This window comes from Alexandromys fortis, unplaced genomic scaffold (genome assembly GCF_014885135.2).
Source record: "Alexandromys fortis isolate MF-2015 unplaced genomic scaffold, M_Fortis_MF-2015_v1.1 scaffold_5, whole genome shotgun sequence".
Classification (NCBI taxonomy): domain Eukaryota; kingdom Metazoa; phylum Chordata; class Mammalia; order Rodentia; family Cricetidae; genus Alexandromys; species Alexandromys fortis.
Genome location: NW_026067924.1, coordinates 24,339,403 through 24,365,006, shown reverse-complemented (window position 1 = coordinate 24,365,006; position 25,604 = coordinate 24,339,403). Strand labels below are relative to the sequence as shown.

Genomic DNA, 25,604 nt, shown 5'->3' with positions numbered 1-25,604 from the left:
GCTAAATCCTGAAAACGGAAGCCCAGAGCCCCAGCTCTACATGAAAAAGGCAAAGAGCAAAAGCTGCGGGGAGAAAAGAACAGGGGAGCATGTGCGTATCCAAATGAAGCCAGGCATGGACAGGAGCCAGACTAACATGGCCCAGAGATCCAGCTACCTAAAGGGTGGAGAGGAAGAATCTTATGTTGTAACAAAATAAGAAGACAACTCAGTGCTCTGCCCAGCATCGGTTTTGACTTTAAATCTACACTCTATAAACAAGCCAATGTAACTTTTTGTACTACAGTCTTTCATAAGAGAAAGAATGTAAGACACTGTGAATGTAAAGGATTATATATTCGGCTCATTGGATCATCTATAGCAAATAAAGAGTCAAATTTCCCTGCTAAGAACTAAACCATTCAAGTGAAGATCTAGGCCTATGTGAATGCTTGGCTGTCACTTGATAGACCCATTGTTGAACTAGGAATATGTATTACCAGATGTGAGGAGAAAAGACAACCCTGGGTGTCATTCCTTGGGTGTTGTCCACATTTTTTTAAGTTTTAAGACAGGGTCTCTCATTGGCTTTAAGCAATTTAAGGAAACTAGGCTGACAGGCCAGTGCGTCCCAGGGATCTACCTGCCTCTGCCTTCCCAATGTCCAGATTGCAGGTATGCATCACCATGCCAAAGTTGTTTATGTGGATTGTGGGGATGAAACTTGGACCCATGTGTGCGCAAGCATTTTACCAATGGAGTCATCTCCCTAACCCATAATAATATTTAGTATCAGAAACCAACTCCCTTAACAAAGAATCAAAACAATATCATCTAATACAATGTTCGATATAATGAGGATAATCAAATATCAGGCTACAAGGCTGAAGAAATGGTTCAGAGGTTATTGGTCTTTCAGAGGGGACCTGGGTTTGGTGCCCAGCGTCCATATGGCAGCTGACAACTGCCTGTAATTCACTCCCAGAGTATCTGATGCTGTATTCTGACTTCCAAGGGTACCACACACATGTATATAGGCAAATACTCACAAAAGTGAAAGTATTCTTAAAGAGTTAGTTAACAGAAGAAACTTGTTCTAGCCACCACAAAAATGTGAGGAAAAAAAAAAACAAAGAAAATGCTAAATATGAAGATGCTATATTTCAAAGAATAGCTTTCATAACTAGACATATAACAGTAAATTTTATAAAGACAATGTTCCACAAAATTTGTCAAATTAAAAGTGTAGGAAGAGGACTTGGGATGAAGCTTGGTTGGATGAGTTGTTACCCAGCATCCATAAAGCTCTGAGTTCAAATCCAGCACTGCAGAAACCAGGTGTGTTGGTGCACACCTGAAATTCCAGCACCAGAAAATGGAAACAGGAGGGTCAAAAGTTCATGAGCCTCCTTGGGCTACATGGAAAGTTCAAGGTGAGCCTGAGTTATGTGAGACCTTTTTGCAAAAAAAAAAATATCTAAGGAAGAGCATACTATCCTTAACAAAGACTTAACTACATTAGTCCTTGTCTTAAAAAAATTGAAAACAGGTGTATAATATATCTAGCATTGATAATTATAAAGAATGTCACGTGGCATAAATAATTATAATAAATATGTCATATATACTCATTGTTAGTTTTCAACTAAAAGATGCTGCATCATGAAGGACTGATCAAATATTTGAAGCCAAAAGTTTTGGTATACGTGTGCACAGCCCTTGCCAACAGTGTTGTTGAAGTCATGTTGAATATTTCAAGTCTAGGAATTGATATCTATTTCCAGTTCTTTATTTGTGTAATAAATATCATCACAATACATACTTTCTCTTTTGGTGGAACTGAAATGAGATTGCGCACACCAAGTACACTATAAACCCGAAAGTACTGCACAAGAGATCACTGCACGGGCCGTTTCTCATTCATTTTATGTCTCACAGAAATATCTTCTTTCTCCAATTCTTCACCAACTGACCTATCAACAGGCCCAGGGTGTTCCTGGAGCATAGTCTAATCCTATCACAATTCCCATGGCCACAGTACCAAGTAAGAGGAAGAATCAGCTGCCAACCAGACAAATCAAGCACCTTCCTGCTCCTTCCCAGTTTCCTCTCTCACTCTCCACGGTCCCAAATCCCTGTAAGAGCCATGAGATTCTTTAGAGCCCTTCAGACAAATGGAATTGCTGTCCAGCTCCAGTGTCCCACCCCTACAGTCTCCCTTTGCCTTACAAAGAAACCTGGACTCCTTCCCATATCAGGCTCTAAGTCATCCTTATAGACTTCCTCTACCACAACCGGTCCCTTGTGCTAGTCCAGCAGTCCTCGTTCCTGCCCAGGAGATGTTGCAGGATTTTGTGCTTCTTAGTGGAAATGTCAAGAACTTAGTCACTTCAGTCTGGCCTATTCTACTTTTACTCTCTCAAAAAAGCCTTCCTGAAGCGAAGCTCTGTAAAGAAGAACACCTCCCCTGAACAAGGCCTCCCTGGACCTCTGTCTTCCTGGTTACTCTGCTTTCCTCCCAGGCCTTTCCCCCTTCAGTAATCACATCATTTATGGACACATTTGCTTCTCCACTCCCGAATCGCCACCACGAATCAAGGCCTTTTCTACACTTGTGAACAGTGCACCCCAATTCTCTGCGACCCATAAAGACTCAGCTTTCAGATGACAAAGTAAAAACATTTCCTACCCCGTTTAGTTTACAAGTTGTCTGTCCCATAGAAAGCAATACAGTGCTCAGGCACAAACTCAGTACCATGAGTGAAACGCGAATACCCCGTCAGTATTGAGAGCTCTCAACCCACCTTGGAATTGGATGTAGACTCCAAAAAACAAAGTCTGTTGCCAAACCCTTCTGCTGCCAAGCATAGCTTCTGCTGCTCCTTGTGCACGGTCGCAGTGCACTGCAGAACCACCTCATCGTCCTGCAGAAAGAAACAGAAAGAAGATGAGCTTCCACAAGGCTGGGCTAAGAAAGATCTAGAAAAACGGGATTTTATTACCTATCAATAATCTGAGGTGTATAGATAGCTTAGCAATTAAAAGCACTTGCTGCTCTTGCAAAAGACCCATGTTTCTTTCCCAATACCCACATGGTGACACATAACCACCAGAAAAAGCTATACAGTGTCAGTCCCTTGGGTGCTTTTTAATCTGCAAGAAGGAAGCTGGATGCTGGAGAAAGGGAAGAGCCAAGGCCATTGATGGTCATCAATTTTCTCATTGCTATCACCAAAGGCAAACGTTTATAAATGAAGGCAGGATTTTTCTATTCCACACTCACACAGTTTCAATCACCAGAAGTGCCAACAAACCATTTGTTTCTGAGGATATTGAACATCTTCAAGGACAAAACAGGTTCTACAGGCTGGCATGCATGTCAGTCTAAAACTAACTCAGGGAAATATGCCAATAACTCAACTGGGTTCCAGTTGATGTTAAGTCGTTCTAGTTTTACCACACAGTGGCAGATCCTATCTGAGAAGATCCCGGGCTGCATAAAAATGTAGCGAGACCATTTCTGAGTTTAATACTTGGAAATACAACAAGGGATTCGAACAAATTACTAAAGCAGGGCTGCAGACAAATATACTCATGGGAAAAGGTGATCGACAGGATGACTTGACACAAAGACTGTGACTTATCCAAGAAGAGGCATAGAGTTCCTAAGTAAGGTCAGACCAGGCTACATAGCAAGATCAAGATCAGCCCACTATGCTCTGCAAAGAAGAATGGTCATAATCTGCCATCTTGGCTCTGCCTTGCACTAGGTCATGTGATCTCAGGCAAAGCATGATGCAAGACAAAGTTCTACTGCAATGACTCCAGGAGAGAACAGACTCTGAGTAAGAGGATATGAAGTTATTTTGTAATAAAATATCATCCCATTCATCAGGTTCTATTATTTATGGCAAATGTTAAAAAAAATACTACCAATTGTAGTTGGGGAAAGAGATCTGATCAGGGTGTCTTCCTTAATCCCTCTTTACTTTGTTTGTTGTTGTTGTTGTTGTTTTGAGACAAGATCTGTCTTTGAGTCTGGAACTCACTGACTCAAAAGGCTGAGCAATGAATCCCAGGTGTCCTGTGTCCACCTCTCTAGGACCAGGGGCAGAGGCATATTCTCCTATGCCTGATCGTTTCTTGTTATTTTCACCTGGATTGTAAGAGCGCAAAGGCAGCCCTCAAGCCTGCAGGGCACGTACTGACTCATCTCAATCCCACCACTTGTATGTTGACATGTCAACCGCAAACTCACAGGAGGATACACAACCGAGGAAAGAATCCAAGCACCCCACTGATCCTCTCATGCGTCTTCCCATAAGAGGGCTGCCCCCAGAAGCCCTGCATTGACAATGGCACCTGTACTGCATTTCACTGCAGAACGGAAGGGGAAAGATGAGTAAGTGGGACGAATCTCCAGAAACAGAAAATCAGCTGCTTTGGTTAAATCAAGCAAATGCTGTGTGCATCTGAGAAAAAAAAAACCCACAGTTCTGCTTTGCATTTTAAACCTTTCTGGTGTCTGTCATTTGCTTGCATGTCCTACATGGCAGCCGCACCGTGGCGCAGAGAGCAGATAGTGCCTGCCACGGGCTGAGGCCGGCTGTTAACTTCCACCCTCCAAGTCCACTGCTGGTTGCTCATTAATTTGAGTGAACAGTCATTTTACTTGAAAAGCCATTTGCTGGGGGGGAAAAATAGCCTGATTTCCCTATAAGTAAAAGCAAATGCAAAATTCATGTGCTGCATGGCAAAATAAAAGATCATGAAGTGCTTTACATAATCTGCGACAAGATGAAAGCTATATGGTGGTTTCCAAACTCGCAGTATAATGAGAAAGCTGGAAATGGTACTGATGTGCTCGCGGGCCTAGCAAATCCCAGAGGCCTCCTACTATTTTGTATTACATGTCCTATGGACCCAGCTCTATTATGTAAACAACACTCTAAGGCAAAAGAACCTTTGGGGAAAGCTGGAGAGTGCCCGATGTTATTGAGTAAGGAACTGTTCATGAATTAAAGACATGGAAGTGAACAGAGGTGAAGACGGTGAGAGCTGAGGGTAGGTAGGGGACTCACGAGAACAGCAGCCCTACTAAATAACTCTGAAAACAGGGAAAGCATCACATAGTTCCAAAGGCACGGAGCATGTCTGCCCCTCACTATTCCCATGGGATATAAAGACTAATCACACACATAGGAGAAAATGAGGCACAATGTGAGTTTTTCATCACTAATACTTGTTACACATGTTTCCAGGAACAGAATCATTAGATCTAATATATCTGAATCTGAAAGCCATATCCACATTGTTTCTACCATGAACTGAATTTTTAACCATACTTGGGACCAGCATGATTGTTTTGCATATCCTGACATGCATCCTGACGCCAGAGGATCTTGCTAAAATGTACACTCCTGTTCTGCAGGCTTTGGGTGGTACTAAGAGTGCATTTCCAATAAACACCAATGTTTAAGGCCATTCTCTGAGTTTCCAGGATCCATAATGGGTCTATGGATCCTAGAAGACATGGGTGGTCTTCCCTAAGTGTTTAAGAGGCCACCAATAAAAGCACTGGGATATTAAAATGAGTCTCTGTGCTAGAGAGGTAGCTCAGTAGGCAGTAATTCTGCCTAGCATGCATCAAGCCATGTGTCAATTCCTGGCACTTCATAAACTCTAAGTGGTGACACGCAATTGTAATCTCAGCCCTGGGGAGATGCAGGAAGAAGGGCCAGAAATTGGTTAAAGGCTACCCTAGACTATGGAACAGGTTGAGGTCAGTCTGGGATATCTCAAATCCTGTCTCAAAGCTAACTGAATAAATAAGTAAATAATGACGGGAGAAGAAGTCAGTCATCCAGGCTATGTATACTGGGGGAAGAAACAGAAATGTAGAAATCATTTGGAATGTCCAGCAACATGACAGGAATAGCAACTATGCGAGAGAACAAATGAAGCTAAACAATTTACTCAAGAACACTATCGATGCCCCTCGACCAAAGAGTGGGTAAGAAAAATGTGGTACATTTACACAATGGAATAATACACAGCATAAAAAAAATGACATCTTAAAATTTGCAGACAAATGGATGGAGTTAAAAAACATCATATTGAGTGAGGTAACCCAGACCCAGAAAAACAATTATCATATATACTCACTCACAAGTGGCTTTTAGACATAAAGCAAAGAAAACCAGCCTACAATTCACAATCTCAGAAAACCTAGACAACAATGAGGACCCTGAGACAGACATACATTGACCTAATCTACATAGGAAGTAGAAAAAGACAAGATCTCCTAAGTAAATTGGGAGCATGGGGACCACGGGAGAGGGTTGAAGGGGAGGGGAGAGAAAGTGAGAGAGCAGAGAAAAAATGTAGAGCTCAATAAAATCAATAAAAAAAATGAAAAAGAAAGAACACTATAGAACCTACGCAATTGACATTCACACATAATTTTGTTTCCATGTTGCAAAAGTTGGGTGACAATGCAACCCAGGAACCACATAACACTATGTTCAGAAAAGCTCAACTACATTACCAAGGAGACAGGATATAGCCAGGACTGCCAATCATGACTTGGCTTGAAATGACAGAGCCTAACCTGACATACCCACAAAGCTTTTTCTAGTATACATGAGAACAATTTCTATTTTACAGCCCCGAAAGTGACGGGTTCCCATTTTTGACAGAAAGTAATATATGCCAAACACTTGATGGACCAAACAGCAGAATGCAAGCCACCTGCCAACTCCCTTTTATTAGCCCATCACTCATCCCTATGAAGACGCTTTCTCCTGTGATAGAAGAGCCTGCAGGCTTTCCAGGGAGAGCTAGTAGGGACGACTTGCAGTTTTCTGCTGATTGAAACCGTGTGCAGCAACTTTGGCTTTGCTTAGCATTTGTCTGATATGTGCATGATGATCTGGCTTAAATATTCAGGTATATAAAACCTAGTTTCTATCCCCAAAGCTGAAGACTAATATTGCCTAACACTGAAGAGGTCCAGAATACTAACAATGGAAGAATGTCTGCCTGGGTCGTAAGGCTTCTTTCAAATGAGCTCTTGAGGCTTAAGTCTGAAATTCACAGCTCTTGCTTCTGAACCTGGTCATGGGCATCAGTTGTTGTGTATCTAAGGCAGGCAAGCAATGGCCGTAGTGCCTCCTACCTTAGCACATAAAGCTAAAAGCACCCTAAAATTTACACCGGCTACACTTTTTTTCAAGCATTAGTTTTTAAACTTGGTAATTTTATACTTTTGTACAATATACTGGGGTCATATTATACATTACATCCCTGTGCACCTACTGGCATCCTTCTGTTATCCAACCTCCTTCCACATTTTTTGTCTACTGCCCTAAGGCCTTGCTAGCATGTGTATACTCAGTTCACAATAAATCATATTCCAGAACCAAATCACCACAAAATAGATTCAATGCAAGTTGTTATTTCACTGTTTTTTTAATTTCAAAACCTAGCTGTAAATGAAGCACAAATGAGTAGCATCATAAAATGCTCTTGCTGCTCCCACAAAGACTTGAATCTATCATATTCTATTTTGTAAAATAAACTTCAAACAATAAATTTACTTGATTTAGAAAAACGTCATGAAGCTAGGTGTGTTGGCACAAGGCCTTCAGAAACTGGTAAGTAAAGACAGGAGATGCAAGAGTTTGAGGTCAGCTTGGCTGGGGATATAGCTCAATTGGTAGACTGTCTTTTTATTTTTAAAATAAAAACATACTTTATTTTATGTGTAGTATACAATTTACATATAAATAGCATTGTCATAGAATGTTTTGATACAATATTAAACATAAAAAATTGAAAATTTAGTGGGGCAGTGGTGGCCATATGCCTTTGATCCCAGCACTAGAGAAGCAGAGGCAGGCGGATTTCTGTGAGTTCAAAGCCAGCCTGATCTACAGAGCTGTCAAGGCTACACAAAGAAACCCTGTCTCACAGAAAGAAAGAAAGAAAGAAAGAAAGAAAGAAAGAAAGAAAGAAAGAAAGAAAGAAAGAAAGNGCATAAGATTTTTTAAAATATGTATAACTTATAATAGCAGTGCTTTGCTTACTCTTTAGATCCCTGGTTATCAGTATGTATCACCTGATGGCAATTGTGTTGAACATGTTCAGACATCTGCCTTTATTCAGGTAAGTTTTATTTATAGCAAAAATGCAAAGGAAGACCGTTATCATCTATTGCTTACCTGTAATCCCAGTTTTTAAGATGAGGCAGGAAGAGTGCCACAGCTCAAGACAAGCAGAGCTACGTAGCAAGTGTCAGGTCAGTCAGAGCTACAGAATAAAACCTGTCTCAAAAAGTGAAAACAACAAAGATCAAACAAATGAAAACAAAAATAGAGGAAGCCTAGTGAATGTGCAGATCTGTGATCCCAGCACTTGGGAAGTTAGGTGCAGGAAGATGTGAGTTTGAGACAAGATTCTGTGCCCATCCCTCACAGAAAGAAAGAAAGAAAGAAAGAAAGAAAGAAAGAAAGAAAGAAAGAAAGAAAGAAAGAAAGAAAGAAAGAAAGAGAGAAAGAGAGAGAGAGAGAGAAAGAGAGAGAGAAAGAGAAAGAAAGAGAGAAAGAAAGAGAAAGAGAAAGAAAAGAAAGGAAATTTTAGATTACTAGAGCCCTCTTCATGGAAGAAATACTTTTAGAAAATCTCTTTTTCGGAGTAGGTCAACGTGACAAATGTATCCATTGACTAGCAATGTCTAATTGCTATTATAATAATGGTCTATGGAGTTAAGAAGAAAGCCCACTCTCTAAGGAACGACACATGTTGAGTTCTTCTGGAATATAAAATGGTTCTAGCTGCTTAAGTACACAGAATGTTGAATTCACATATCCTGGTAGAGTGCTTGCTTAGCATGCTTGAAGAATCGATCCCCAGTACTACATAAACTGGCATGGTGCTGGACATCTGTAATCCTAGGACTTGGGAGGAGGTGGGAGGATCAGGGGTTCAAAGTCATCCTCAACATACTGAGTTACATAAGACCCTCTCTTAAAAAGGGGGGGGAGGAAGGAAAAGAGGGAGGGAGGGAAACATTCAACATGACTGGCATTAAAGAAGACCCTTGAATGGCTTCCCAGTTCTGAAAGAATAAAGGCCCAATATCCATCAGCTTTTAAGACTTTTGTCCCATGGTTTGTAGTCAAGGAACCATCTCCAACCAACCTCCTGTCTTCTGACGCTCCTATAAGTCTTTTCAATATGCTAAGTCCCTTTGTCCTCCTCTGGTTAAGAGCTTCCCAGCCTTCAAGTTTAAATTCAAGCATTGGTTACAGACACAAGCCTCTCCTGCTCCCCCAGGCTGTTCTTGTGCTTTATGCCCCTGTCACTGAATTTTTCCCTTTAGATTCTCTGGTTATTATGTATTCATTTCTGTAGCTATTAATGTCCAGTTATTAAATTGAGACTATTGTTACTTAGAAACACATCCCCCAAACCATAATGTCAGGAATGGAAGAGGGAGCCAGTAATCATGAATCTCAATGAACACATTTACAAGAATGTCAAATGAAGGAATAAAACAAAAAGCCAAAATTTCTAATAGGTGAGTACCACCCTTTCCCTCAACTCATGGAAGACACTACAGTTCCAGATCCAAGCTCAGCATGAAGGCTTTTTCAGTGAAGAAATCCTGGTTTCCCACAAACACTATGACAAGGTAGTAATGCAGGTTGTCACAGCCTGGCAAAGAAAGGGGGTAAGACATTGAGGAATACCCTAGGGGTCTCACACAGGGGTAGAATACACACTGGCTGATCCCAGAACAAAGACACAAGGATATCTTTGAAGAGTCAAGAAGTGTTAACTGTCCTAGAGAAGAGAACTACAGATAGTCGGAAAGAGGTAAAGGGGCAACCCCAAAGCTAAGCTCGGAACCAGAGAATCTAGAAATCGATACACAGGGGAGGTGATGATGAGGGAGGGGGGATGAGGAAGAGGCTGAAAGGTGAGTTTTAGAGGATGTGTGTAAAACAAAACAAAGGACCCTTACCGTGCAATCCAGATTACTTTCAATTCACAATATTCTCATCTCTTCTTCCCAAGTGCTGGGATTATAAGTGTGAGTCACCATGCTCAGCTGGGTTTAACAATTTTGACCAAATATATCTTGACTGTGACTCTCACATCTGTGGAAGGAAGGAGACACTTCCTTCTACAGTCAGCCAGCCTATCACAGTAGCCCCTGGCACCTGGAATCCTTCTTCTGGCTATCCTTATAGAGACTCTTGCTTTGTGCAAGCAAGCACAAAACAAAGGAGACTCAGTATTTTTCAATACTAGCATTGTAAAGCTTGTGAAGAATTCAAATGTTCATCTGCATATTTTATTCATCTTTCCTCACGCTTCAATATTCATTTCCCAACTGTTATTGAATAACCAGAAGTATAATTCATAAATCATGAGTGATAAGCTCTTTGTGGACGGGAACCAGTTCCTCGGGCCACATTCTGCCTGTTGGCATGTGTCATGGTATAAACAGCTGTATGAGGAGAGAAACAAGACCTGCCTTGCTTTGGGTCTGTCCCCAGGTCAAATTCTGTGATCAGTGAATATAATGTATGCTAGGTGAATGGCTGGGGGTCCTACACCACCTCCAGTTGTTCACAGATGCATGCTGCCATGCTAACAAATGGAACCACCAATTAATATGGCCAAGGTGAGAGCCTACATAATATCCAATTGAGCTGAATATTGGATGACCCTAGTAAGTGATTTGATGATTTAGGGGAAGCCAGGAAATAGGGCAAACTGGAGGAAAGGTATAGAGCCTGTATATTAGAGCTACAGCAAATCTTACTGTAATATAAATACAATAAAACTTTGATTACGATTATCTTCTCATATATAATTTACACAATTCAATTATAGAATACCCTTAGACATATTTATTTTATTTTTACTGGAGTGGGAGGTTATGTGTACATGAATGCAGTCCCTGTGGAGGCAAAGAGGAAGGGGACTGATCTGGGAGAGGTAGAATTGTGGATGGTTGTGAGATACCCGACATGGGTGTTTGGAACTGAGCTCACTTCCTCTGCTAGAGCAGTAAATGTCTTAACCTCTAAACCATCTCTCCATCCCATGTGGTATACATTTTTAAGAAACGATTTATATTATTATATTTGTATGATTGTTTTACCTGCATGTATATGTGTGTATATATATATATGTGTGTGTGTGTGTGTGTGTATATATATATATGCATTATGTGAGTACCTAGTACCATAGAGGCTGGAAGAGATAGCCAGATCCACTGGAACTGAAGTGATAGATAGTTGTGAGCCACCATGTGGATGCTGGGAACTGAACTCAAGGACTTTTACAAGAGGATCAAGTGGTCTTAGCTACAAGCCATCTCTCCAGTTCCCTAGAGTGCAATCACGAAAGCTCAATAGATATCCTTAACAACTTTGGATGGCTCAAAGTCATTCACCATGACAAGTACTTTATATAAACTCACTATGCTTGTCTTGGTTTACTCAGGTTTAAGCCTTTGATTATTAGTCTGCATTGCTTCATGAGGGTCTCTTCAGAGTCAGTCTCAGCTAAAAACCTTTCCCTGTGGCCAAGGAGATGGTTCAGTTGCTAAGTGTTTCCTATGAAAACATGAAGACACAAGTTCAAATCTCGACAACCCTCATAACAAGTTAGACTCAGCTGCATGCACCTATTTTCCTAGCACTGGGGTGTTGGTTGAGGGGGCTGCATGTAAGTGGGTCCCTAGTGCTTGATGATTGGCTGATCTTGCCAAATCAGTGAGTTCCAGGTTACACAGCATACCCTGTCTCAAAATATAAAGAACAGACTGATGTTCCAATGCCAACCTCTGACCTCCACAGGTAGGTACACACATCACACCACACATACATAGACAGACCCAGAGAATATAAGCATAAGAGGACACATATTAGTACACACATACATGTGTGCTCACACTATGTGTCTTATTATGTAGTTATCTGTCTAGGGGGATAAAAAGAAACCAGATGGATGCCCCATGGGGATATATGCTTTAGGGACTGGAGCGATGTCTCAGTGATTAAGAGCACTGACTCATTTCCAGAGGCTCCAAATTCAATTCTAAGCACCCACGTGGTGGTACACAGCCATCTGAAACTACAGTCTTAGGGGCTCCAATGCCCTCTTCTGGCCTTCATGGGCACCAGGAACTCAAGTGGTGCACAGATACACATGCAGGAGAAATACCCATACACATGAAATAAAGGGAGAAAACTGAAATATGCCCTGTAGCTAAAACCTAAAAGAATCCTATCCTCATGCATGTTTAACCACAGCATGTGTTTGTGGCTCATAAATATAGAGTTGGATTCCCTCTGTTTAATTCTCCCCTGCATGTCTGGGACTTTAAAACTTATCACAATAGCACCAGCAAGATGGCACAATAAGAGTGCTTGTCACCAAGGCTCACAGCCTGAATTCAGTCCCTGGAACCCACTGGTCGAGGAAGGGAATCGATTCCAGAAGTTGTTCTCTGACCTCCCTACATGCCAGGGAGTGCCCCTTCCCCAATAAATAAATAAAAATGTAACTTCCTAAAATGGAGGTATGATATTTATGGGGAGAACTGCCGGCAAATTTGTGACAAGTTAATAAGACATGATTTCTCTAACAAATGATGCCAAGTCTTCTGAAACAGAGCAGCACAGAAAATAATTCGCAACCAACAACATCAACAGCCTCCTTCAAATGTTCATTCATCATTTAACAGATCCTTGCCTGGGACACAAATATATGCTAAGAACTGCTCTAAGTGCTTGAGATAAATCGCCTGGCACACCAAAGATCCCCAAACTCATTAGGCTTACGTGCTGGCAAGGGAAGAGACTCAATAAACAGAAACACAATAAATGTATAATTACTTAGACGATGAAAAGTTCTATAAAGAAAAAAAGACAGAAATCTAAGGGGATGGGAAGTACTATCGTGCTGGGGAGGGACTGTGGGGGACTCATGGGGGGGGTGACTTCTGAACGAAAACTTGGAGGGAAGGATAGTGAACCTGAAGACTGTGTGGAGGTAGGACCCAAGGAGAGAGGTTTGGGGAGAGGTGCCCAGGCCAGAAAACAGTCTTAGCAATACCCAGAAAAGCACTGATGTAGGGCAGAGTTCCTGAGTACACTGTAGGCATATCACACTTGAGACCCTTAATTTAAGCCCCAGTACAAAGAAAAAAAGAAAGAGATGTGCAGAAGAGTAGAAAGGGAAGAAACGGAGAGAGGGGGAGAGGAGGAAGGGGAAATAAGGGAAAGAACGGGAGAGGGAAAGAGTGATGGGAAGAAAGGAAGGAAACGGGAGCAAAGACCTTTTGGCTAGAGTGCACTAAACGAGCAGGAAATGGTATATGCTATTCCTAAGGGAGTCAACAAGGGGACCAGATCATGAAAGGCCTTGAGGCCAGCACTGACACGTGTGCTTGTAGTGAAGGAAGTGGTGTACCACTAGGACCAGCTTGTGTGGTCAGTAAGGAGACAGGACAGCCAATGAGGGTTATTACCATCCATGGGCACACGGCAGCTCAAGCCAGGTTGGCAGTAGAGGAGGTACGAAGAGATCAGATTTTGCAGATATCACCTGGATGCCTGATCTGTCTTGGACTCCATGATACATGCCCATCACTTCATCTCACTTATTCTGCGTAAGACCGTTCTGACATTCGGCCAAACTAAATGTTAACTTCATATCCCCCCCCCCCAAAGAGAGAAACAGATAACACAGCGAGTTCAAACAGCTGTAAGGAAGAAGAGGGGGACAATATAGCTGGAGTTTTGTTACATTTATATAGTCTTCAATTTAGGTGTTAGCATAGGCTTATTTCTAACACTCCTTGAGAAAACTATGAAAATTATACTTGTTCTGTGACCTTTAAATTTTTGGCAAAAGATTAAAACCTCTTACTATGAGATTAATGAATATACAGAAAATTGAAAGGAAATATGGGTACTAAACTTAATTTAGTATACTATAATTCAAAACATCGGAAATATCAAGAGTTGGGGCATTTCATTTCCTTATAAAACACTGAACAAGAACAGTTGTGTGGAGCTCGCCTGCCTAACCCTGAAATACCCCTGAGCTGCAAGCATCAACTGCAGGCTTCGTGAGAACATATACTTCCTCTCTGCTGGGATCAGCTTCCAGAACTCTCTGTGTGGGGGGGGGGGGGGGGGGGGGGGGGATCTCTCTGAATTGTTCCACCCTGTGCCACCTCCTCTAGGACAATGCCTTCCTGTCACATGGTCCTCTTTACAAGAAGCCCAACTTTACCGCGCTCCTCTCGCTGTGTGTGGAGCCTTTCCCAGGCCGTCACTGTGCCCAGCCCTCCTTTCTCTCTCTAACTCCTTTGTGCCACGGGAATGCTTTCTTCTAGTGGTACCGCCTTCTGCCTGGATTCATGTCATCCACGCTGGCCAACTCCCTCTTGTCAAGCTTTACATGTTTTCTGTGCACTAACCAACAGGAACCCCACAACACATTTTGCTGCCCTGACCTACAGACAGGTGCAGGGAGCTGCCACTGACAAAAAGTGACCTGGCACCTCATGACATGTACACCTGTGGTTTCATAGTGGCAGGTGCCATGGGTTAATGACACTGCAGAAACTTCGGGGAAATTCTAGAGGTTTTTTTTTAATGCTTTGTTTGTGTGTTTGTTTCTAGACAGGTTCTTGTGTAGCCCAAGTGGCCAGATGACCTGGATCATCTGTTTCTACCTACCAAGTGCCAAGATGAGCATGCCACTGTATCTGGCTTTCTTCAGCCATTTTTATTGGTAGTGATATTACTCTGTTTAGACTACAGTGTGACTGCCTAGTCTCAGTCCCCCACCAGCAGATGAGTTCAAAGTTCTCCAAAGTCTGTTTCAGTGCTCATATTTTATAGTTCTGAAGAAAGACAAGGGAGGAGGCGGAACCTCCCTGTGCAATCTCAAGGGGAGAAATTCAGTGTGCCTTTGATACTTTACATTAACAATGACTATGTCTGGCTTGGTTTTCAAGAGAGGGGACTAAGGAAAGCTTTCCACAGAGGGGACTACAGGCTCCTGCTTTCCTGTAGTCTCTCTTCCTTTCTTTTACTGGCTTTCCTAATTTGTGGTGTGATGTGGGCTGTCGCACAGAGTTCTGGCTTTGTTCTGTTGTTGGGATAAAATACTCTGACCAAAAGCAAGTTATCAAGGCAAGAGCTTGTTTGGCTTATCACCAGGGAAAGTCAGGGTAGGTATTCATGGCAGGAACCTGGAACAGAAACCGTGAGGGAATGCTGCATGCTGACTCACTCAAGCTGCTTATGTTCAACTAACTTTCTTACATAGCCCAAGACCTCCCACCTAGGGGCAGTATTGCACTAGCCTCCCACTTGTGGGCTTGGCCATGCTACATCAATTATCACTCAAGACAGTGACTCACTGATATATCACAAAACAAATGGATTGAGTCAACAATTCAATTGAAGTTTTCTCTTCCCAGACAGCACTAGGTTGTGTTGAGTTGATTATAAAAAGGAACTAGGACACAAAATAACCACAATGTTTTTGATTTCACAAACAGCAAACTGAAGAAGTAATCTCCTGCTCTATATTGATGACTCATATATGGAAGTTTACATACAAGATGGCATGTAAAGAATTATGGGCTATAAGGCCTGAGGTCACCCTGGGCCTGGGTAATGTCAGCCAAGGGGAAACAGGACGGGAACATCCAACTCTCAGGCTCACTTGAGATGCCAGACCTCTTGTTTTCTTTCCACCAGCCAGAGATGGCAACCGGCCAAACCGAAATCTGAAGCCAGCACTGTGTCTGAATATACACACATTCCAACAGGGTTTTTCTAGTCCATCTTTGAAGCACGAACTTCTATCAGAAAGGAACTTTTCATTTTCTTCCTAAATGAAGCCTGAAAAAAACTTTACTGCACCAATAATGTTCAGGCAAGCACTTGCCATCAGCTACCTCACTGGAACGCTGATGTGCTCCTCATGGGCCACCAATAATCTCCAGAGAGGAGAAGACTGGCTTCCTGCCATCAAAGACTTAGCAAAATGAAAGACTGAGACGTCAACAGAAAAACTCTTGCGTGCCTTTTTACAAGTGTCAGAGGAACAGAGAGAAACAAGAAAGAAGGCTCAGACTCCATCCTATCAACACCCACAAATCGTGTCATGGTAGTTTTTATTTTTGCTTTCTTGTTTGAGACAAAGTCACATGGAACTCAGGCTAGCCTCAGAGTTGCCATGTAGCCCATGTAGCCCAAGGCTGGCCTTGAACTCTTGATCCTCCTGCCTCCACTTCTGAGTGCTAGGATATCAGGCATGTGCCACCATACCTGGTAAGGATCTATAGTCTACTTGGAATTTAAAATACCCAACATACAGATCTTGTTGCAGTTCCTCAAAATGCCATTTACCCATTTTCCATATCTTAACAAACAATACTGCCAATCAAGTAGTAATCAACACCATATACCTAGGACCCCTTAGTATTTCCTCCTAATTGTCTTCAATAATTTGAATGTGAAATGTCCTGTAGATGGAGACTGCTCATTCATTTCCTATCTGCCCAGACCTGGATAATCACGCAGAAACTATATTAATTGCAACACTGCTTGGCCTATTAGCTCAGGATTATTATTAAGTAACTCTTACCTCTTAAATTAACCCATTTCTATTAATCTATGTATCACCACAAAGCTGTGGATTACGGGTAAGGCTCCTGCATGTCTCCATTGGCCTCTACATAGTGTCTCTCTGACTCTGCCTACTTTCTCTATATATCTCTTCCAGCTTGGCTATATTCTGTCCTGCCATAGGCCAAGGAAGCTTCTTTATTAACCAATAGCAATAAAACATATTCACAGCATACAGAGGGGAATTTCACATCATTATTCCCCATAGGCATGTGTATTTGAATACTTTCTCTCTTTCTCTCTCTTTCTTTCTCTCTCTCTCTCTCTCTCTCTCTCTCTCTCTCTCTCTCTCTCTCTCTCTCTCTCTTGTATGTAGAAGAAATGTGACCAGCCTACTTGCTGGTCCTGCTGCCATGTCATGCCTTCCCAGCCATTATGGTCTCAATTCCACTGGAACTGGAATTCAAAACAAACCCTCCCTTCTGTAAGTTGCTCTTGGCCATGGTGTTTCATCACAGCCAAAGTAGAATAACTACTACACTGTCTAACCCTGCAACCTGCTCTGCTTGCATGTCAGCTGTAGCACATGACAGCCCCTCCACAGGCCTTGCTTCGCAGGAGCCATCAAGTCCTTCATCTGAGCATCCTTATCCATCATGCTCCAGGGGTCATAACAGAGCATGACCGTTGTTGTGAAGGAACTGCGAGGACAAGGGTGAGACAGGCTGGCAAAGAACTTAGGGTACTATGTGGTAAAACCCCCAAGGACATAAGACAGGAGAGTCAAAGATCAGCAGAAGACCATTTCTAGCAGATGGGGAAACAAGATCCTGAAATGCAAAGGAGCAGAGCTGCAGAACTGAGGAACATGGATGATGGGTAGAGCTGCATGGCAGTGAACTGGGTGTGTCTTATCCAGTATCCCAAACTATATGACAGGAAGACTCAAAATATGGTCATGAAGCCATTTGAAATAAAGCAAACTGTATATCTTGATGGATACCAAAGCAGAAGAAAAGGTCCCAGAAGAATGGGACAATGTCAGAGGACATTTCTTACAAATTCTTGAAACTATTCTACATTTCTGAAATAGTTTAAGAGCTATGGTATCGTGGCACTTAGGGTTAGTAGAAGAAAAGGAAGCACTAGGGAGATGGCTTGGTGAGTAAAACACATATTGTGCAAGTGCAAGCTAGAGTTCAGATTCCTAGAACCCAAGCAAAATTGGGGTGAGTGTTGAGGAAACTGCCTGACTCCATTTCGAAGGTGGGAGCCATTATGCTGTATTTTTAAAAATAAGTTTCTGTTTACTGTGAGAGATGAGTTACTCTCTGTTTTCTGTAACCTGACCTTCCCCAACCTAAGACCTTGATTTGTTTTTAAGAATGTCCTGACCCTCTCTGGGCCTCCCTGATCCTCCTTAATCAGTGGTAGGTGGCAAAATGATGTTTTTAAAAGTTTTTGTGTATATTTTTTATTACCTCATAGTCTCCCTTCTGTAAAACTACTTGAAATTTTACTCCTTAAAAGGGGCTCAAGAGGTGGATTCAGGGCTGCTCTCTTTAACCTGAGTTAGGAGGCAGTCACTGGCCAGCTCTTGGTTCATTCCAATAAAAAAAATCAAGCTCACTTCCAATTTGGCTCAAATTGTTGTAGTGGTCTTATTTTTGCCATTGGGGTTAGAAGTGTGATAACTCCCCTGCAATACCAATGCCGAGGCAGAGACAAGCAATCCTTGAGACAAATAAGCTAGAAAGACTAGCCAAGATAGTAAGTTCCTGGTTCAACAAGAGCCCCCATCTCAATATATAAAATAGAGATCAATAGAAAAAGACAACCAATGTCAACCTCAGGTCTCCACACATATCTGCTCACATATGCACATGCACTCAAACACTCTCACACACAAGCACACATACACTTGTGTATACTATTCATATACATAAGCAAATGCACACACACACATGAGATCAAGACCTAAAATAGATTAGATAATATTTGTCAATTAGTTGAAAGTAAGTCATAAACAATGAGCATTTAAATTTGATCTTTATTGAAAGCAGCACATTTTCAGAAGTATTCTAGTATAAGAGAATAAATACCAAAGGGTTTTGAGCAAACATTGGAAAAGTTTTGAGATCAGATTGAAAATTAAGGGACATATTTCAGAGAGTCAAAGTCTTCATCATTCAAGCAAGATGGAAGTTAACTTTGATTGATATGTTCACCAAGAAATCACAAGCACAGAATACATCGATTTCTATTTTCCAACTAAAAGTAGCATAAATAAGGTGGACATCTGTGGTCATAGCTCAGCACATCTCTCGCTTGGCAATGAGCACAGGTCCATTTATCAAGACCTCTGCTGAACTCATCTTCATAAATGTGCTGAGTCTGAGAAAGTTATCTGATCCCCTACACACACCTACAAGCAGATCAGAGATAAGTACTACAGAAAACTTGTTCCCATTCACGCATCTACATCCCCACAGAGGTGAGCAGAGTAGTTTAGCCACCAATAATATCTCCATCCCAGTAGAGCTCAAGCATAACTTTTAGTTTTTGAGACAGGAGAGAGCAGAGTTGTACATGTGTAGGACAAGAAGGAGGGTGCCTATGGCTATAAGACAGTGAGCTGGATATAGCCTGTAGCCAGGTCCACCTCAAACACATGTAGCCCAAGGATGATCTTGAACTTCTGATTCTCCTGCATCTACCTTCCAAGTGCTGGAATACCAGCCAGAGCTATCTACCACCCCCAGTTTCTGTGGTTTACAGGTTGAATTCAGGGCATTCTAAATGCTAAGTAAGCACTCTACCCAAATCCTCAAATAGAGTATTAAGAGACCAAAATAAATTCCAAATAGGTTAGCCCCTTAGCATCTATACTGGCAATGCCTACACTACAAACTGTGATCTATGTTTCCATACAAATTAAATGCATTTATTCATAGTACCTTGAAGTATAGAATTTACATAAAGCAGATGGAACCTATACATAAGTATGAATATATGTACATATTATACATATTAGTTTGGTTATAGCTAAATTTTAAAGGAAATCACATGTTCAGGGTGATATGGCCATTGATAAACGCATACTTTAGAATGTTGGGCGCCATCCTCCTCCCCTCTAAATACTGACAGAACCCACAAAGAGCAAGTGCCAGGAAGTCCCAAGATGCAACTCCCAGTCACATGGCATAATCCATGTTAAAATTCTAAAAGGAAAACCACAGCATACTAATTAACCCAACATTTTGAGTAAGGATTCTGAAAAGCCTTCATTTTAATAAAAAATGCTAAAATGGTCCCATTTTAAGAAAGGATACTGAAATGACTCTTCATTGCCTAAGTAGAATGTTCTATAAGAGGATGTGGAGGGGTTAATTTTTAAGATTTGAATTTATGCATCCAAAAGTCATTATTTCAGGATAAGGTAATTCAACTTTTGAGAATACCATCCTTTCTTGTGTGTACAATACAGTGACCTTCAGTGAATATATTTCTCTTAGACTGTATGAAGTAAGGACAAATTTTCAGGATGCAGTAAAGTAATATAACAGTAATCTGGATAAATTCACAGTTTTCTACTGTAAGAGGGTAACCAGCAAAGAGCTTTCTACAAATGCAAGGAGCTTGATCTAATATGGTTCATATAAGTAAATATGCTCTTCTCTCCAGGGCTCTCCTCACTGCCATGCATTAGCATGGCTTCTCTCTGTGCATCCATCAGCTCAGTGCATGGACACAACATCTATCTATGCATCCACAGCTGTTTGCAAAAGCACAGCCTCCATCTGCATCCAGCGTTCTGTGTTAGCCCCCATCTCTGCATCCACAGTCTGTGCCCAGGCATCGCGACTACCTATGCATTCATAGATTTGCCTGGAGAAAATAGAACAAAACTTTTTCCATTCCAACCTTCCATGCATTTCTGTTACTGATGAAGCTATTCAATTCTCTTCTTTCCTGCTAATGATAAATCTAATTATTTAATTAAAATGTTAATGAGCATCCAGTGTAGCAGACACTGCAACTCCCACAGTTTCATTGTCTCTTGAATTGATTCTCTTTTCTTACAAATAGTACACATTACCAACGAGGGCTTTTCTCTGGCCTGAGAATTCATCAGTGAGCTAGGAGTTTATACCCAAATGTAATCTCTTTGTGCTAAGAAAAAAGATGGGCAAAGGTGCAGGAAAAATCAGTACTGGCAAATGGGGCAGATTTCTGCTCAGCGGTTTTTCCTGAGCACATGCTGATGCTGTAGAGATCAGCTAAAGGTTAGCTTGTACACAGGTAAAATTCAGGCTACAGGTTTTAGGATTGGATTTTCAAAAGCTTGGCCTTGAAATCACAAGAATATGAGTCAGTTAACAAGGGTCAAATCAAATGGACAGAAAAATAAGAGGTTTACTCACACATGGGAAGGAAGAAGATTCTGAGCCACTGAAATCTTCTGGCTGGACACAAGGAACCTCCTGGGGTCAAATCAGGAAGCTGGGTTTCCAGCCTGTGTCCCACTCCAGTAAGGGAATCAATCAGGGAAGCCCCTGGCGGTTAGTCTACCACTTTCCCTTTGTAGAAAGTCAATCCCTGACGGTCATGCGTAGTCATTTATCCTCACATTATCAGTTAACAGCTCATAGCAACAGAAATGAAGTGTATTGGGTATTGTTCTTGAGTGAGCCACACTCAAGGTTCATATCCCAGCATCCCTTGCTTCTCTATGTGGTCACAGAGGCTGTCTTTTTTCCCCCCAATCTATGAAAATAAATGAAACTCTTTTGTAGAAGATTGTTTTAAGGAACCACATTAATCACGAATATAATTTGTACAAAGTACCTCAGAATGGTGCCCAAAATATAAAAAGATGATAAATAATTGTTTCTTTCTCCTTCCTATATTTGAAAGGATTAAATTCATTTACAAAACTCGGGAAAGGTATTGACAGTGAGAAAGGACATTGTTATGAAATTGATTAAAGAATAAAAGCAGCATGAGGTCAAATTATTAAGAAAAATAGAGTGTGTGCCATAGGTCAGCCAGAGCTGACTTCTCTCGTGACACTAACCATTATCTGTACAAGGCTATGAGTGAGTTTGTGAAATAGCCCAGCCGGACACCATATACATGGTGTCCAGCAAAGGAAAGGGCCTGGCACTCTAGAAGGAGAGGGAGGCACTGACATGAATGAGAGGAAATGAGACAAAGACACAGCAGTATGCTTCCAGAGGGCCTTGGAGACCATGGAAAGAGCTTTGGCACATAGACAAAGATGAGGGCCAGTTGAAAACAGGAATGGTAGGCTTAACACATCTCCTCTAAAAGCCTTACTTGGATTGCCATGCTCTGGGTACAAGAACGTATTCCTGTGGCCACATCAAACAATGACAGCACCCACCCTCAGTGTCACTTGTATAAGTATTGGGGAGAAGGCCTTTAAAGGCAGAACTAATGGGATTTGCTGATGTGGGGTGGACAGAGAGGGGAAATAATAATCATAGGGCTTATGGTCAAATACCTGGGTAGACAGTGGAACCATGAACTGAGATGATCAATGCCAGGGAAGGGGAAGCTTGCATTTGGGAAGGGGAAGCTTGCATTTGGGAAGGGACTAAGGGTCAAGTTTGCATGTATCTGACTTATGACTCCTTTTATCCAATGAACAGGTCCACCAAGTGTTTAGATTTACAAATCTGGACTCCAGGGGAAATGTCATGGATGATGATGAATAGTTCAGTGTCTCCAAAGTGAAGAATGTGTTTAAAGACACAATATTAATTAAGATCATTGGTGGTATGGGTGAATAAATGAAACACAAGACCTAAAACTCAACATTAACTTGTAGCTCTCAACATTAGGAGTTCAGAAGGTGCAGGGAATTCAACAAAGGATAGATGCAGAGGATGGCCTGTAGGAGCAGCGGAAAATCAGGAACCAAATTAAGGGGAAAAAAAAGAGATAGTAACCCTTGAACTACAGAGAATGCTAAGCAGATTCCAACTGAGAAGTAGGCCAAGTATTGCTCAGGAATTTGATAGCTAGTTGTCACTGGGGAACTCATCAGATGTCCTTAGCCATGGAAAGGAGATCTAGAACCAAAATGACTTAGGAAGGAATGGGAGAAGATTCAGAGTGGTAGATATGGACAGAGTCTGAAATACATTCTCAACAAACAGAATAGCAGCTGCAGGGATGCACAGTTAGGAAAGAAAATATGGGATCGGGGAGGGGAATTCTTTAATATTTCAGGAACTATGGAGAGAGGTGTGGTGGTTTGAAAGAAAATGGTTCCCAAAGAGAGTGGCACCATTAATAGGCGTGGCATTATTGGAGGAGTGTGTCACTGTGGGGGCGGGCTTTGAGGTCTCTTGCCAAAGCTTCCCTCAGTGTGACTGTCAGCTAACTTCCTGTTACCTGCAAGATGTAGCACTCTCAGCTCCGGCACCACATCTGCCTACAGGCTGCCATGCTCCCTGTCATGATGATAATAGACTGAACCTCTGAGACTGTATGTGAGCCACCCAATTAAATGTTTCCTTAATAAGAGTTGCCTTGCAATTCCATGTGCTCAGCTATGTTCACAATAACCAGACCCTGGAAACAACCTAGATGCCCCTCAACAGAAAAAAAATGGTAAAGAACATGTGCTACATTTACACAATTGAGTACTACTCAGCTGTAAAACAAATAATGGCATCTTGAAATTTGCAGGCAAATGGATGGAATCTAGAAAAAAAAAAACATACTGAGTGAGGTAACCCAGACAGAAAAAGACAAATTAAATACCTACTCACTCATAAGTGACTTTTAGACAAAAGCAAAGAAAAGCCAGCCTACAATCCATAACCCCAGAGAACCTAGACAGCAAAGAGGACCCTAAGAGAGACATATATGGATCTACATAGGAAGGAGAAAAAGACAAGATCTCCTGAGTAAATTGTGAAGGTGGGGGTACAATAGAGGGTAGAAGGAGAAGAAGGGAAGAGAGTGGAGAAATATGTATAGCTCAATAAAATCAATTTAAAAAAGAAAAAGAGTTGCTGTGGCCATGGTGTCTCTTCACAGCAATAAAAACCGTAACTAAGACAAGAGACAAAGAGAGCATAATCAGAGAAAACTAACCTCATGGAAATTAAGGACAGATGGTAACACACACACACACATACACACACAAAGCAAGACAGAGGAAAGATGGGATGTGATTATTTAATAGCCATAGAGGAAAAGAATCTTTCATGACAACTGTCTGCATGAAACTATGAGGGTTACCAAGAAAAAGATCTGAGGCAAGTATTCTTGATATGTGTAAGACTAAGATAACATTAATATATGTGACATTTGAGGGGAGAACACACAACAAGGAGAAAAATACACTGAATGAAGGCAGGAGCTGAGACTTGGGCATCTATGCCTGGCTTCCAGAGGTGGCATCCTAAGAAAGGAGTCATGATACTGGTATTGGGAGTTTGCTTGGAGTAGAGGTGGGAAGACGCGGAAATCCTCTTCCGACTGCCTCTTTTCAAATGAGTCGATCCTTCATCTTCATTTCCAGCGGGACTACAAACGCCTGTGCTTCAGGATTTGTGTTTGCAGTGTCAAGTCTTACAGAGCTCTGGGTATGCTCAGCTCAGTGGACTGTGCTGCAGTTGGCACTTGCAGCTCCACCTAAAACACCACAGGTTCTTTCTGATTTCTTCAGAAACCATCAGCATGACTTCTCTCTCGTTCCCTTCCTCTCTACCAAGTTAGGTTCTCCTTTTCTTTAGCTAGCTCACAGGCCACCCAAGGAGAAGTCTTTGTTCCACAATGTGTTCCTCTTTTGTGTGACCCTCCCACGGTGCTGTAAATGGCCAGCAAGGGGCTGCTTATGAAGCTGTCACCTGAGTCCCTTCCCTAGTCAGCAGTGGGAGGTGGAGGTGCTGGTGACAGTGGGACACAATGGAGCTTGGAACCCACCAGCAGTTCACTGGACAGTGACATCTGAGTGGGCCTGGGCTTTATTCCCTTAATCAAGATCAGCCCTGACAGCAACCTTCTGCAATGAATGCCAAAGTGGGCTATGTAACCATGCAAGTCTGGGACTTAAAACCTGAGAGCAGGAAGGGGGAATAATATAAAACCTGAGACCAAAAGAAAAATGACAAGAAAAGTATAACTTGGCTAACAGGATTTTAAAGAAGCAAATAGTTTCCACAATTTTGAATGCTTCCTCTTCTTGGGCATGTTATTTCTTTTGAGTATTTTTTTCTTTTTCCTTCTAAGCATTTTCATTAAAAATATGAGAGAACTACTTATGACAATGGACACAGTGCTAAATATTTTTTCTCTAAAATTAAAATGACGGGGGTGTGGCTTAATGATAGAGTTCGTGTCTAAGATGCACCAGGTTCTGGGTTCAGTCCCAGTCCCCAGCACTGCAACCAGGAAAAGCAGCAACAACAGCAACACAGTTGTTCAAATTAAACTAAGAAGGAGATGGGAGTAAAACTCATTTATACTGGTGACAGTATTCGACAAATAAAAAAAAAATTAAAGATAGCTTTTGGTTAATAACCAGTAATCATTTGCAAAATAATATGTAGGATCATCAAAAGTAAAATCATAAGTTAAACAAATTTTATATTCATGTCTAGCTAAAGCTGGCAATCAAATGCCTTAGATTCTCTATAGCATGACTGGCTCCATTGATTAAACAAGCACTCCTTAAATCAAGCCATCCAAATGCACATATCTAAGTATAAAGAGGTGAGGTAGGGTACTATTTCAATGCAAAAACCAAATCAAACATAGTAAGAATGCAAAATCTGCAAACCACCAGGCTAAAAAACATTATAGAAAGAAAGATTCAACCACTGTGCAGAGGACTGAGACCAGTGAGATCACTGGGAGAGTCACGTGCTTCATGACACATTAGCAGGTGTAGCAGCTCAGTGAGCCCAG

General features: G+C 41.7%; 1 protein-coding gene across 1 annotated transcript in view; it reads right to left on the bottom strand.

The window, feature by feature from the left end:
• Ryr2 (ryanodine receptor 2) overlaps positions 1-25,604 on the bottom strand; it is a 551,701-nt gene that overhangs the window by 377,706 nt on the left and 148,391 nt on the right. The window contains exon 2 of the mRNA XM_050142326.1: positions 2,784-2,903. Within this exon, the coding sequence (XP_049998283.1) occupies positions 2,784-2,903 (120 nt within the window). The remainder of the gene's footprint in view (positions 1-2,783; positions 2,904-25,604) is intronic.